This window comes from Cotesia typhae, unplaced genomic scaffold, assembly GCF_013202065.1.
Source record: "Cotesia typhae breed Kobodo isofemale line unplaced genomic scaffold, CoteBio_Ctyphae contig_69, whole genome shotgun sequence".
NCBI lineage: Eukaryota > Metazoa > Arthropoda > Insecta > Hymenoptera > Braconidae > Cotesia > Cotesia typhae.
Window position 1 is genome coordinate 1472522 of NW_027423763.1, and position 16555 is coordinate 1489076.

At 36.7% G+C, this 16555-nt stretch overlaps 1 protein-coding gene across 12 annotated transcripts in view; it reads left to right on the top strand.

Moving 5' to 3' along the window:
* LOC141532796 (protein daughterless-like) overlaps positions 1-16555 on the top strand; it is a 46471-nt gene that overhangs the window by 16493 nt on the left and 13423 nt on the right. Inside the window, exon 1 of one of the 12 annotated variants that reach the window (XM_074251310.1) lies at positions 3416-3738. The exons of the other annotated variants lie outside the window; for them this stretch is intronic. Within the exon in view, the coding sequence (XP_074107411.1) occupies positions 3553-3738 (186 nt within the window). The 5' untranslated portion in view covers positions 3416-3552. Of the gene's footprint in view, positions 1-3415; positions 3739-16555 lie in introns of those variants that run through there. 12 annotated transcript variants of the gene reach the window in all.

Genomic DNA, 16555 nt, shown 5'->3' on the forward strand with positions numbered 1-16555 from the left:
GACATCACGATACTTTTCTCCCATTGCCTTTATAAATTCTAAAGACTCTCTGTTAATAATTTATCTTATTTATTTTATTATTTTTTTTATTGTACCTCGTTTGGTTATTATTAACATTATCGTTTCTTTTTTTTTTTTTTTTTTTTTTTTCCTTTATTCTTTTTTATTTAAATACACACTCACACTCACGGACTTTGTTCGTAACAACATTATAACATTCAAGTAAGAATATGTAGGAATAAAGTTGACACAGTTGGTTATACAAGGTTACCTAATTATTTTTAAATTCCTTTCAATATAATAATTATCATATAAACTATTTGTTCATCATCAATTGGTTAACTTGTTATATTAACTCTCTTCGTTTCTTTTTGCACTGGTATCTTGTTCATTGAACCTCCAAATAACAAAATAATATAGAGTTCAGGTCAATATCCTCAAGAGGTACGCCCGCATCTAACAAACTCAACAAAACTATCCACTTTATTTACCGTCCGGGTTTTACTAAGACACTTGCCAAAATTACAGGAAATCATCTATTTTCTTCTATTACGGTCTTTGGGAGAATTTTCAAAGAAACGGTAATAGACTCACGGGTATACTCGGAACTAATGGATAAATCTTGTAGGATCATAAATTTAACCAATTTTCTGGAAGAATTAAAAAAAAAAAAAAAAAAAAATTTATTCTCTTCAGATATTTTGGATTATTGGAGAAAAAAATTGATCCAAAAAAAAAAAAAATAGTACAATTGTAGTAATTTAGGAAATTCCTGCGGTATAGCCATTTATCGGCATAAAATTTACGCTCAGTTGTACTTGGCCTCGACCCTTGGCACATCGAGCCAGGTAGTCGATTTAAATCTCTTTCTGAAAATACTGGTGGGCTATTGTCAAAAATTGGTCACAGTAGCATGCGCCACAGGAATATTGGTTACTTTTAATTATTTTGAGTTCAAGTATTCGATCCATCATTTGGCTTTCTATTCTTTCCTCCCTTGACCATTTCTAACAATTTTCCTAAAGATATTTATGACTGTAAACATCTGGTTTGTATTTAAAAAAAAAAAAAAAAAAAAAAACAAGTGTAATAGTTTTATTACTTGTAACACTATTATTTGATTGTGTTAAGTGTAACATTGATATGGTGGCGAATAGTAAATAAAAGAGGGTAGTTGACGAAGGTCCCATGGTGAAGCAAAATTGAGAATACAGAAGATGGACATTGAATATCCCCATTGGGAAAACACGTAAATGATAAATGCGGTTGTTGTTGTTATTGGATGTTGTATGGATTTGTCGGTTGTTGCGGATTTAAAGTGGCCTCCGTTGTCAAACTGGAGCTGATGTCGCTCGCCAACTGGGTTAGAGTGGGCTTTACTTGGGTAATTATAATCTATCCCACTACACCTCAACAGACAATATAACCGTATACAAGTGACACCAAAATTACACTTATGTGTATTATTATTGAGTGGTGATTCAAAGTTTGCTATGGCCACAACTAATTATAGTCATTGGCTGATAGGAATTGGTAACCCATTCATCAGCTCATTGTTAATTATTGGCCCGAGTTGAATGAACTGATTTTTGCCTTACGGCATTACTTTTGCGGTAGATAACAAAAGTTCCGCTGACTCTCTGTCTGACAGAGACAGACTGATGGATCATCGAACGACTCTCAGCTTTTAAGTGAATGAATCACATCCAAAAAGTAAAACAGAGTCAACTTGCAAATACACACGGTGTAACAACCAATGAAGAAAGACTGCTGCAGTTGGGCTTTAGCTCACGACTCGGTAATCATTCGGGGTTTTTCGGCTCAACAAGTGGGCCAATGTTTTCAGAATGGATCTGCCCAGAGTTTTTAACACAACACCCACAAATTTATACAGCCAAGCATTGCTTATAAGCGTAACACAGTCCTACAATTCTCTACTTGAGTAATTTTTTATTAATTTTTGATGAAAACTACCATTAACTCAAACCGTTTGTGAATGACAACCAAAAAAGTGATAAATTAAAACTATTGGTTCAGTGAAAATGTTTATGGTCATATCAACGTAATTTAACTGGCCTACAATTGAAGATTCTTCAGCAAAGAGAGTTACAAACACAACAACTGTGGATGGAAAACGGCAGATCGTTTATACCGAGCAAAAGAAGAGCTCTTTGCTACAGCTCTAACATCTACACTTGTATTTCCCGTGTAGTTAAGCGAGTGTAGGGGTTGCTGGTTGTTTCACTTCCCGCGAACTCAAAAGGGACAAGCTGCACCCCAAGGGGAAAAAAGTTCACCCAAAAGAGAGAGACACAGTTTTATGTTCATCTGCCTTCAAACGAAGAGGGAGAATCCTAAGAGGAGAATGATAGAGTTACGCCGTACAATACCAGAGTGGGGGAAACTGCGCTGGAGGGGAATCTACCGTCGATTGGACGACGAAGGGAGGGAAGATCAGCTTGCCTCCCCTAGTCGAGCGTCAGTCGCGTCGCGTACCTCGACCGCATGAGATTTTGTCGCTTTTTCATGTGATCCCGAGCTTTTTTTTTTTATTATTTCGGTTATCCTCCTTCTCTGTCGAAGACTACTTGTCTGCAGTAAAACGGTTTTAGTTTTTATTTATCGTATATTTATTATTACATCCTTTTTTTTGTATTAATAATAGTACGTAATATTATTTATTACACGAGTGAATGCGTTTGATATAGACCCGGGCTACGAGAAATATTGACACGGAATTTTGTTCGACTCACTGCAGAAATACAAGAGCAAATGGTGCGAAAACAGAAAACCGAGTTTTATTTTAAATATTTATATATATATATATATATTAATTTATGTATTACCAGTGAAACAGACTAGTGATTAATACGGCAATAGATTCTACAGTGATTGACGTACCCATTACACGAGTGTTTTGAGTGGTTAAATTATTTTAAGTGCCATCAAAGTGTTCTAGAGGTTAAATGTTGTAAAAAAAAGAACGCAACAATCTTAAAAATTATTTTGTTTATATCTAAAAACTCAAGAAGAAAAGAAGAATATATGTATATTTTTTTATATGGTGGATTTTAGTTGGTCTTTTTGGCGTTGTAACGACGCGACTCGTGCCGCCATGTGTGTCCGACGTTTCAGCCGCGTGTTCGTTTTCTGATAGGACCTGGGAAGAAATATAAATAAAAAATCGAAATAATACCGAAGGGAAAAGGCAACAAAGCTTGTTTTAGTTGTCATCCATAAACCTTTTTACGTACAAGCCGTAAATTTAAAATTCACCAGACACTATCCGGTGACTATTGACACTTTTATCTGTTAAATTCTGACAGGATAAATTTAAACTGGTGACCGCTTTGGTTGTATCAGTTATGATTTTACCGGGCTGTGATTGTTTCTCCAAAGTTATCCTTATTTAGTGGTAAACATGTCAGCAATAACAAACGAGACTGCTAGTGTGATTTGATATTTGTTTAAACTAAAAATAAAAAGTAGTTAAAAAAATAATTTGTGACAAAGAAACAAATAAATAATTGAATTAACATACCATTATCATCGATGATGCAGTCAAATACTATTTTGCGCGACATCAGTACTACGGAAAAGCTAATGGGAAATAACAACAACCTCAACAACAATGGATCTCCTGGTGACATAATGTTCCACATGGGAGACGAAGGAATGACGCAGCTCGGCAGCGTCTTCCAGTCAGCGTATCAGTCAATCGTCGATGGTGGTCCTCAGGTAAAGCAAATAGAAAATTAAATATTCAAAATAAAAATTGATAACAAATTGATATAAACTTTTTGAGCACGGATGTGTATCAACGGGATTTTCCACAAACCGTCGATTATTTGACACCCCTTTGTTGTTCATTTGCTGGCACATTGAATTACAAAGCATTTATACACACGGGAATGAGTTTTTCAATCGTGAATCCTCAGTCCCAGGCTGAATGTTCTACAATACCTTTTTTTTTTTTTTTTTTTTTTTTTTTATTTTATTATATTCCGGGTGGCGCTAAAAGGATTTAATCCTTTTTCTGCCGGTTTTATATTTACCCGATTGGTGAAATAAAAGGTCTGAGCATAACATGCTACCGGAAATTCAATAACTGTAACAAGTTGATACCTCTCAATTAATCCATAATTAAATTTAACGCTCACAACATTGATTATTTTGAATTTATTGTTTCCTCTTGATAGTTGTGTTAGTTTTTATGATAAAAAATAGATAAATAAAAATAGTTGGAAGGTTTGAGGGCGTTATTCAGAGCAGGAGGATGTGACTCGTGATCCGGGAGGCATTATTTCGTTAAATGGAATTTCTATCTAATTTAAATGCGGCTTAGCCAGAAATAATGCGATTATGCGTTAGCTTATTCTGTTTGTTAATCTCCTTTGCACGCCATTGTTATCCGTATAGTAACGGAGGAAAGGGCGGCAATGAGAGCGAGAGGGGGCGGCTGCACCAGAGCTACAGCATCACTACATATAGAGTATATATAGAGAGGACTGAGTATGAGGGACGTTATAGTTGTTGTACCGAGTCTGAGTGAGAAATAAGGCTTTAACCCCCGACTCTCTCTCTCTCTCTCTCTCTCTCTCTCTCTCTCTCTCTCTCTCTCTCTCTCTCTCTCTCTCTCTCTCTCTCTCTCTCTCTCTCTCTCTCTCTCTCTCTCTCTCTCTCTCTCTCTCTCTCTCTCTCTCTCTCTCTCTCTCTCTCTCTCTCTCTCTCTCTCTCTCACACACACACACACACACACACACACACACACACACACACACACACACACACACACACACACACACACACACACACACACACACACTTTACCCTCCTTTTCACAGCACTCCGATCTACTGAACTCTGTGTGTATTTCAGTACAGTTTACTCCTCTGCTCGGTTTATTCTCTCTCTGGCTTATGGACTGGATTCCAGTGACTCTCAACCGAGCGTTTTGCCATTTATCATCACATCCATGCTCAAACTCCCCTTCCACCTTACACCCCCAGGCCTCCCGCTGTTCTTTTTAAAGCTATTCAGTTATGATGATAATAAAATTATAGCCGAAGAAGGAAAGGAACACAAGCACAAGTAGAATGAGGAGAGTAAGAGAAGAACGGAGTAGAGACGAGGGAGCTGATACATTGAAAATGATAATAAAAGTCAATTAGTATTTCATTTTTAATTCCCCTGTTGATTGTTAATTAAGATAATCAGCGCAAGCATAAATTACATAAAAATGGACTAGAGTTTTATATTATTTTTTGTCTCTTAACTCTGAACTACCAACTGATCGTCTCTCTTTCAAGGTCTTGACACATACTCAACGTGGAAACGAGACAGCAAGATGAGTTTTATGAGTAAGAGAGTATTCAAAAAATAAACTAAAACGAAAACTAGTGGCGCCCTCAACGCACACATATGCTTCTTGCTCCTTCTCCTCGTTTTCTTCTTCATCATCTTATTTTATTAGTTTTCTTTTAACGTACCATTGTATATGTATGTATGTATGTATGTATGTATGTATGTATTCTATCAGCATTTTATTAAGCCGCTTATTAAACTACTAACGGTACACGTTTTGTTATTGCTGTAAGTAATTACTCAGCATTGTGCAGTGTACAACCCGAGGACAATTTTAAAACAATCGATCATCAAGACTTGTTTGTTCCAACATGTACATAATTATCTTGATAATATCTTCATTTCTGTTGATATAAACTCATTTAAGAAATTGTACCAGTTTTAAAGGAAGACAATCATTATTAACAATTCATCTCAAAAGAAAACTTATTTTCGTAAGACATTTCCGGTCTTCTCTTTAGTATCAGTATCCGGTTAGATCAAGATCCGGTTAGATGAAGAAACGCAAATCGATGGATTTTTGTACTTAGGAGTAGTAATAGTTGGATATTATATGACATGAACATACAAAGCATACTGTACTGTGGAGAATCGCTGCCGTTAATCTACTAGATTACCATTATATTAGTACCCGGTTGGCTCTAACGTAGAAGCCTATATCTGTATCAGTGGTGCACAATTCTGTGTAACTTGCACGGACTCGGATAATGACACACAATCGCGGAAGCCCGAGACACCGATAAAGGGGTAACAAGAAAGGGAACGGGAGCTGGAGCTAGAGCTAGAGCTAGAGGGTGGATGATGTTCATGTTAGGCTCTATTTCCAGTTCACCACAGAGTTTAGAGTACGCACGCAACATGTGTGATAATACAGTATATCACGATATTGTATTAATAGCCCAATGCTATCTAATATGAGATACATGTCTACTCCATCGTGTCTTGCTCTTACCGATGATATTAGTCATCATCTACACAACCATTGTACACTGCATACGCTTAGGTGTATTGCGAATTACCAACTGGGAAAGGGGTGTTGGTTGTTCCTCGATCGAACTAGATCATATCCGATGTATGTGCACACACGAGCTGCTGGATCTTCGCCGTCCCAGCTGATGTATGCGTTTACCAGAGAGATGGCGCGACAAGCGAGTGATGTATGGAACTAATGAGCGGCTACGATGTTACACTCTATACTTTTCTTCAATTTAATAGTTTGGTTTAAGTCGCTCGAATTCACGCCTAGTCCCTAAATTTACTAATGACTAATGACATTTCTGTTGAAAAAAAAATATTATTGAATGTCCCCCCGGTTGAGCGTCTACCGTGGATAATTCTTAAAGCGAGTGCAGTTTGCCGAATGCATACTTGGATTACATTCTGTTGAGCGTGACGTCGAACAGAGTGAAAGAGAAAAGGAAATAAATAACAAACGAGCTGAGTTGGAGGGTAAGGGAGCTCAGGAAGAAAAAGGAAGCCCAAAAAACATAGTAACCAAAGGGGCCATATGGCGTGTTTAGTCTTCTTCTTTTGCCTTGGACTACCCGAAAAGGCCCCAACCTCAAGATTCCGAGACTAAATTTTTCTAACCCCCGTCAATCCTCGACTACTGATTATGCTTTTTTTTTTCCTTCGGCCTTTAAATATTATTTTTGGCCCCTTGTACTTACTCGAGGACCTTTTTCCCTCTTGAACTATCCCACGAGCATAAAAAAAAAAACGAGAATTTGTTATTTTTGTTTTCTTATTCACGTATTTATTCTGTCGGTGGAATAATATTGTTTCGAAAAATTCATTTGATGAAAGAAAAGAAAAGAAAAGAAAAAAAAATTTAGTGTGAGACAGATAAGACGAGCGCATATTATCTCCCAAGAGTTGTTACTTTTAATAAATATCCATATTGTGTGCATCATACACATAAGGCAATGGTGCCTTTCAGTACCTGACTCGAGATCTCAGATCCAACGACGGTTGCTACCATTCAGAATATTAAACTACAATAATAACATACAGCTACTGTGTATATACGATGTACACATTTTTTTTTTTTTTTTTTTTAATTTACTGACGAATGATTAGGGGGCTTTTTCTTCAGTTATATGTCCAAGATATATTGAAATATAAACTAAATGGATTACAGCAACGAATTGCCCGGTAGTCTAGTGCTAATTTATTGACTTTTACTATAAATACTTCAATAGAGCAATAGAGTTGTTGTTGAACTGGACTCGTAAACCCTCGAGTGACCGGGAATCAGGTATACGTTTACTTTCAATTCTGCAACGACAATTTATTATTGAAAAATATCCGGCTATTCTGGTATGTCGTGGCCATTGAGGCATGGAGCCATGTATGATTTAAATAGCCCGTTGGTGAAACACTAGCCCATACCAGCAACTCCCAACTCCAAAGAAGAAGAACAAGTCAGAATTCTACGCCACTGCCAGGTCATTTCCTGAGTGTCGAGTCTTTCTTGTTGTTGTTCCTTCTGTTCTTCTTTTTCAGGAGTCTTTTATCCCCGTTTTTATCCTCCGGATTTTAAATCGCGGGGCGTATAGGCACCTCATCCAGAAAACTCCAGAGAAAATAGTTAGGACCAGTGAAAAGGAAAATTACGAATGTAAAAAAAAAAAAAAAAGGGCGAGTACAGGAAAAAAAAAAAAGCGTGTACGGGACCACAAACCCTGGAAAAAGCATTTATCTCCAGCTGTGGGTTTCTATCTTATATTACACTTATAATCTCCGAGCTTTGGCTCATCCTAACATTTATTTTAAAATTTTTTCACCCCCCGTTTCTCTTCAGTCTTTCTATCCGAGTATCTTTTTTCTTGCTTTTGATTTGTTTAATATTCTGACGTAACGGCAAGATTAAAATTTTTTCTTTTTCGACTTGTAATTAGCGAAATCGCGTTGTTATATCGGTTGAAATTTAAATTTTTTTCTATTTACACAAGTGCCAGTTCTTTTATATTAAAATACGAGTTTACGAGATAAAGATAAGTAACTCTACAAGGACAAGTTTAATATTTAATAACTCAGTGATTCTATATTCGATAATCATTTGGGTGTTTTTACGATAAAACTAAAACAACAAAAGTTTCTAGTGTCTAATGTCTTAAAACTATTTTTTTTTTTTTATCAGTTAGAAAGTGTCAAAATCTTAATTCTTGGGTAACGATCCTCAAAATAGTAAACTAAGGTGTTGAAAACTGGTTGGTAAATCCACCACTAATCCCTGACGAAGTCTATTGTCTCGAAAAACTGGTGGCAACTTTACTTTATACCTGTTGTTATTATTTTACTTATCTTAAAAGTTCTGATACGTACCTAAATCTAAAAAAGAAGGTTAAAGCATAAAAAAATAAACCAACACCAGAAGACATAAAGTTTCGGTGTTGTAAATTTAAAAAAAAATAATATCATGGAAAAACGGTAACTGTTAATACGCATGCGAGTTCCGTTGGCAGTAAATATACATCTACATTTACACATACACTTGGAAAAAAGAGGGACCTGCGTTGTAGAAGCGCGTGCGCTTGTAGTAGTGCGACGGCAGCTGTCCGCCAGGTGCTCGCTCGACCGGCCAATCGGCGGGCTTTAGGGCCCAGAGAACCCCACCAGGGTGCTTAACCTTCCAAAGCTGAATCGCCCCCTCATTTACCTGCCAAGGGCTGAGTTTCCAGCAGAGGGAGGACCTGTCTGAGCCTTTATTCTATTTATCTCTCTTTTTAGTTGTTAGTAGTACATTGTACCGGATTTGAGCGATGTGACCGGCTATTAAATCAATTCCCTTTCACATCACCAAAATTATAAATCATTCTTCCCTTTTATTCGGTTTATTTTTTAAAAAAATAATTTTGGTTTTCTGATTTTCCGGTTCATCAACAATTAGTCCTTTTTAAAAATAAATCGACCCTTGCGCAATGATCAGCAAGTTGAGCTAGTCCATAAGTCAGAATAAAATCGGATTAGATAGAGCAGAAAAGCAAGTACCGTTTGTCTGATAACCGTTTAGGGAAACGTCGGTGCCTTTGTCACGCCTACGCATACCTCTTGGGCGGTCTGAGATAGATTCTCTTGGCGTGTGTTGTTTAAATTAAACATTATCTGTCGCTTAATTCAACATTTGGATATACATAATACTCCGTGCAACAGCATAGCTCAGCTTGTGCACGTGGTTAGCAGAAAATTAAAACAATTAAATGCTGAGTGAAATCATTGTATGACGTTGAGAGAAAGACATGGGAAAGAGAGTTTTGCACCAGGAAACACCGCATATTCACCCTTTTTATCCTACATACCGCACGTGGCTTTATTCTAAATCGTATAAATCAGATAAACCAACTTTACGGTCATGCCGTTATTTGAATACAATGCCACCAACTCTGTCTTCATTTTTACAATTATTTTTAATATTTATAATTCCATCTTTGACCGGCTGATAAATTATTCAAACAAATTATATCTCTTCTTTACCGTCCATCGGTCCAGGGTAAATTTTTATTTATATGCCAAGATAAAAAGTGTCATTAAGCAAGTTCAATCATTTTTATATAAAATTTGTAACTTTGATCAGGAATTCAGTATTAATATTAATATTTATTTATATTTCCAGAGGATTTATTCATATCGAATTAAATGCGCGAGTGGTCCCGGAATTTTTTGGCGTATGTAAATTTAAATCTGGAAACTAGCGCTCGCGGCAACTGGAAAATTCAAATAGAATTATTGCAAGTGGTGAGGGTGCCTGGGGTGTCTGTTAAATTATTACATAATTGTTATTCACACCCTGAATCCCAGGCGATTAAATCAAATCGAGGTTAAAAAGGAATATTTTCATAGGAATTCTTTTGAACGGACGGAAAAGTGTCTTAATGATGTAAATAATTAATAACCTAACAAATGGTAAGCTAACTCTCTCCGGGGTATTGATTTTTTAAGCCATTTTTTCATAGCACTTGAATTTATCTCTCGGTACAATATGAAAAATAAAATGAACGATATTTTTTTTCCCTCTGCGTCAAGGATAGAGTCCAATTTCAGTGGATAACTGCTTCGATTTACCCTCGTTTTTTTTTTTTTTTTTTTCTTTTCATTTCATTTTCCCATTTTTGTATTTTTGTATTTTTTACAGGGATTTACATATTTCGGTGTGCGTTTGACCGGTAATAATGTTGCGCTCGTTTTCAACGAATGACTTTTATACAAGTTAAAAACTCTATGGACGTTTACTATGGGTTATTGTGCTTTGAAAAATCAACCCACTACTCCGCACATTTATATACATATATACGCGAAAAGAGGGAGGGATTCCATATTATTCTATACAAGCATTGCAGGGCAATACGCCCTAGACATCACCCGTGGCGAAAAGGGAGGGTGCGCAACTTTTCATATAACTGACCGGTACACATGAGCAATTGATCAACCGAGTCTCGGTAGTTGAATTGTGAAATAACGAATTTGCTATAAACTGTTCATTGTGCGATTTATTATTTCTCATTTGCTCTCCTCCCACTATCCGCCCAATACCAAGCTCTCCGTTATCGTCGACGTAATATTAAACAACAAATTGTTTATTTATTATCTCACCGATGGGTAATTTACGAGTGAGATAATCTTTCACCTTGTGAATTCCGGATCTGAGATAAAGAGATCGAAAAGCTCCGAACAAAAAAGTATTACTTTAGTTAAATATTTAAAGAACAAGATATTCTACTCCGGAAAATGTGAAAGACACTTCTCGTATTTCCTATTCACCGATACTGCCTTTTTTTTTCCTTCTCCACATCCTCGGATGCTTTTATTCCTTAACTCAACTCGAAAAGTCCGCTAAGTAAGTTTCAGTGTCTTTCAAATTCTTATCCAGCTTTTGTAAAATTTACCCTCTACTTTTTTTTTATCTCATCATTAAAATCCTTCAAGTTACAATTAGTTATTACCGTGACGACTCTTTAGTTTTTTTATATATATTAAATTCGACTTTTCAATTTAAATAAATTTTAATTAATTCCCGGAGGAATATCCAGTGAAAATAAAACTAAAAGCTTTTTATGGGCTTGGAAAATAAAATTCACTATACTGTATATATGATAAAAATATTGGAAATAAAAATAAAGTTTATTACATGGTCGATGGATCACGTTGAAACATCAAGATATCAATATATCCTAGTGAGTGACAGCCGTTCTCAGTGATTAACCGCACAAAGCTGCGCACTATTTCCACTGAGAATATAACTAACCTTCCCTCTTTATCTGTATCGAAGTTAGTATTCTGACAGACAACCACAGTGGCGCCACCCCCAATAATTCTCATTCTCTTGGGCACATATAATACAGTAATAAATATCCTATATTACATTACAAACCTCGTAAATATACTTATGATTTTATAAACACGATATACTCGCTGATTTATTGTATTTTTCTGGCTGTCATGAACTTATCGTGGCTGAAGTAATAGAATATTTGAAAATGTCAAGATTCATATATAAATTCAACAAATATTACTTCCATCTTCCCACTTATCCTAAACCTTCCTAATTCTATCAGCCATCAAGTATCGAATTTTGCTCACTTTTTACTACATTACTTGGAATTATTCTTTGCACTCCTTTCTACGATAAAAAAAGCAATAAGTCAGTTTGTTAACCTTACACATATCAAATGACAAATCGTACTGGGTTAAAACTTCTCGGATAGCAAACAATAAAATATGTTTATCTGATTGAATTTGTTGCATAAGAAAGAGGATAATTTTCAGCTCTGAATAATCTCGACGAGGTCTATTGTTGGCTCCCCCTCGAAAAGAATAAGACGAAAATATAAAAAAAAAAAAAAAAAAACTTCTCTTTGGAGTTTATGCTCGGAGCAAATCCAGCCCGACGCGTATAATTCTATCGGGCGATCAAATAATTGAAACGCTTAATGCGTAGGTGACGCGAGAAACCCTCAGGCTCATGACAAAAAGGGATGAACACACTCTCACCCCCTAGAGGGCTGAATCTACTGCGTAGTATTTCGCCCTGAAGCAATCCTCCCTTTTCTTCAGTAGTTTTTCGTGTAGCAATCTTTCGCACGGATAACATACGTCGAGCGTCGAACTATCGGCACCACGCCCTCACAAACTAAACTATAAGGACGTTAAGCGGACTCTACCATTTCGAATTGACGATTATTTTTTTGTCAAATCGGAATTATATTTGGTAAAATGAGCCACTTAACAATCGGAAGTTTACAATTGTAATAGCAAGAGACTAGCTAACACCCCTTTGGACTTTGGACTTTGGACAGCGGTCATGGGGGTGAGCGACATAATTCTGTGCGGCATTGCCAGCAAGTGCGACGGATTCACACACAGACAATGCCGAGAGCACCGTGTACTCGGCTCGAACAATGCTCGGATAAGACAGAGCCGTTATTATGCGACAGTGTGTGTTCCGAGGGTGAAAAGGAGAGGGTGATACACCGGGGGGTACAGTTCAGGCATTATAACGTAGCTACAAATCATAGGGCAGACCCTCACCGCTCAGAAGGGTCCGCTACTCCCTGACAGTGGGACGTTACAACGTTCAATGTATATTCTCTCAGTGTTTCACTGTTGTACGAATTGGGGTGAGGAGCAAGGGGTAAATACACCCCCAACATCGTCTCACCCTGCTCAAAATGTCCGATTAACCCACACTCCGATCAGATCTCGTTGTTTAGAAGGGACCCACTGCTACAACTACCATGTTACTATACTATTTTCTCTTGAGCATCTATAAAAACATTTACCGCAAGCTAACTACCCCGTCAAAGTTATTTTTCTTTGTTTAAACATTTACTTCGACAAATTTATCGATAATAATAAAAAAAACACCGCTTAAAATATCAGATCGAGAGATAGATAATAAAGAAGCCGCTTGTTTTTGTTTGGATTCGTTGAATTACAAGGTTATCAATTATTGATGAAAGAAATACCGGTAATCGTTTTAGTAGTGAGTTAGGTGCATTTGATTAATCGAAGATATATATATATATATATATATATATATATATATATATATATATATATATATATATATTGTGAATGTATGCTCAATTTCACTAACCAATACTTGCTCGGGCGAGGTTCTCCCGTTTACTGGCGCATTAAACATCGGAAAGCCATAAAACTGATAAGATCAACAAAAAAACGAATTTATTGGATGTGAGAAATAATAGCTGAGATAATTTAAGGAATAGAGAAGTTTGAAATGGTATTTAAAACATCGAGCCCATTTTAAATAATTGATAACATTTAAATTATAGTCTATGAGTTGGGAGTTTTTAGTTTTGATTATTTTGGTTATTTGATAACCACTGGTGTTATCCTGAGAAAGGGTATAACTTTGTTTCTGGCTCTGTTTCTGTTTCGAAGATCCCTTGACGGTTGTAACAACTTTTGTGAAACGAGTAGCCGAGTGGTGTTATATAGCTTGAGCCGAGCGAAGCGCGTTATTAAATTTTTAATGTGTCTAAAGTTGGTACAACTCACCGCCCTCTAGGTGCTGAAACCAACGATTCATCCCCTTTGATAAAACGGGTAAAAACCGGTGAGATAGTTCCCGAGCAGAGAAATACCGTAACAAAGACAGAGTATCAAGAAAATAGAAGAGTGTACTGTATAGTCTGGAGAATGAAGAGAAAAGAAGAAAAAAAAGGTCATGTCTGTCGCAATAAATTCATTAATCGCTTCCAATTAAACCGTGGCTCTCAATCTCATGTCTGTTGTTGGGCTTCTGAGGATCAATTGTTTTGTTGAAAGTGATACTCGCGGATCAAGTGTAATTAGAATGCACCATCATCAAGAATGTCCTCTCTTTGTCGAGATTTTTTCTCCATTGTTTAGTCCTCGTGGTGGCTTATGGTGCTGGTGGATGATGTCACCGAGGTGTTGGATGACGGGCAAGTATTTACTTGGTTTAGAAGACGATACATTGTTTATAGGATGATGGAAAAATGAATTTGATTAGTCACACAATAGTAGATCATATTTTCAAGGCTCACTGTAATGAGGATTTATCAAAGCTCCCTAAATGGCTGTTAATACCCGAGGTCACTTGGGATATGTTCCGTGAGAATAAATTTCGAGGCTATTACAGTGTGCTTCGTCATTGATTTGTAAAAATTGCAACTACTGGAGTTAAGTCTAGAGTAGTGGGCTGCTTTTTGTTTTACCTCAATTTAACCTTCGAGTAAAACCAATTAAAACGTTTTTCTTGACTCGGTAGTCGTCGAAGCTCTTTATTTTATACAACATCATATGACTACTCGAGTACAAAAGAAGAACCAAGAAAAAGATTGATGAAAACGATGAAGAAAAAGCAGTTAACATTAGTGTTGTTTTGGATGGTTATATATATATATATATATATATATATATATATATATATATATATATAAACCGGACAAAAAGCAGAATCATCTCTTGTTCCTCTGGAGAGATGCGGTTATACACATTTCAGGGTCGTTAGTCTTGTATCCGATGAAAAATTCATTGGATCGTTCGAGTGCCATATTAGCCGTTGTCGCAAACTACGAAAATGGCGGGATGCCTGCTGCCTGCTTTGGGAAAAACTGGAGATTATAAGTCGCCGGACCAGTCTCCAAGAGAAGAAGGAGGAGGAGGAGGATTGTATGACTTGCGTGTGACTTGTTTCATCAACAAGATCTGGCCTTGAATGTGTGGAAGGGCGTATAAACATATAATACTTTTATACTTTTATATAGTATAATATAATAATAATAATAATAATAATAAAAGGTGTCTTTTACAATAAGAGACACCGATAGATATTCCCATAATCCATAAGCCATGTCTAACGGCTGTAATTGCTGCGGTGTATCGTATCAAGGTCGACGGCTTGTAGTATATCGAAGTATATCGAAAAATATCTATGGATATATGTCTATAAAGGCAGAGCATAATCATCGGAGCGCTGGATGTATATTGATATATGGATGTGTGTAATATTAACGGTTTATATCGGTAATCTAAAAAGAACAAAAGACAGTGAACAAGAGAGAAAATATTGAATAAACGGAAACAGTGTAACAGGTTAGCATTGTTGGAAAAAGGCTGGTGATAAAAGTGTCAAACGAAATGCTCTGTCCAACGGCGACAAACTAGAGACCAACACAATGGCCGCCGTTTGGACGCATGAGATTACGCGCCATCTATAAGCGTCCCATTCGTCCATGCATGTATAAAACAAAAGCGTGTGATACATGACACTGTGTTTAAACCTCTCGACGAATATTTCATTCCCGTTCTCCAGCATACCATTTTCCTAGTTCCCGATAAAATGTTACCTGAAAAATTGCGTAAATATCTGGCTGGTAAACAAATTTAAGGTTCTTTTTTACGGTTTCAATCTAATCTCACCGGCTGATTAGCGACATTCCATAATAACATTATTTTAATTTCTTGGACTAACAATGATCAATTACCCTCATTAGTTATAACGTCATAATCCTTTGTCTTGAGTATCTCATTTAGTCAGTACTCACCAGAAAATAATCCCGGGTGAATTCTTTATCGAGTAGAGAGACTGTTGAACTCGACGGTATCATTTGTTCTTGTCGTCGGAATTATTCTGTCGGTTGACCGTCGTCGTTAATACCTACATGATGTCTTCAATCCGTCAGATAACAAGACTACATTGTAACTTCTAATTAGCGTCATACAAATTAAAATATGTATTACACAACGGTTTATAAATACACTTGGAGTTTTAGTCCTGCCAAAAATGACGACAATAGGCTTGATTACAAGAAAAGTAAAGACCAGTGACATAATGTCGGTACGTCTGTTCATCTTGAGGAAAATCGATTAGACTAGTATCAAATGCTCTCTCTCTCTCTCTCTCTCTGTTTTTCTCCGTTGGGTGCAGTGTTACGTGAACGGCGACAGGCAGTCTGGCCAGTTTGCCTCCTTGGTGGCCAGTTTGTTACCGTCCTTCTCAAGCAGAATAGCCTTCTCTCTTTAATGCTCAGCGTTATACACCTTCACCGGGTACGTTTCATATGTTCAGTCGAGTCTTGGACTATGTTCTGCGTTCTCTAAGTTACCAGTGGGCGTCGCGTACACTTACCCAGCTACATAATACAGAGCTTAGTATGCCAGGGACTAGTCCTTTGTGACTATAGCTTTCAAGTATTAGTTT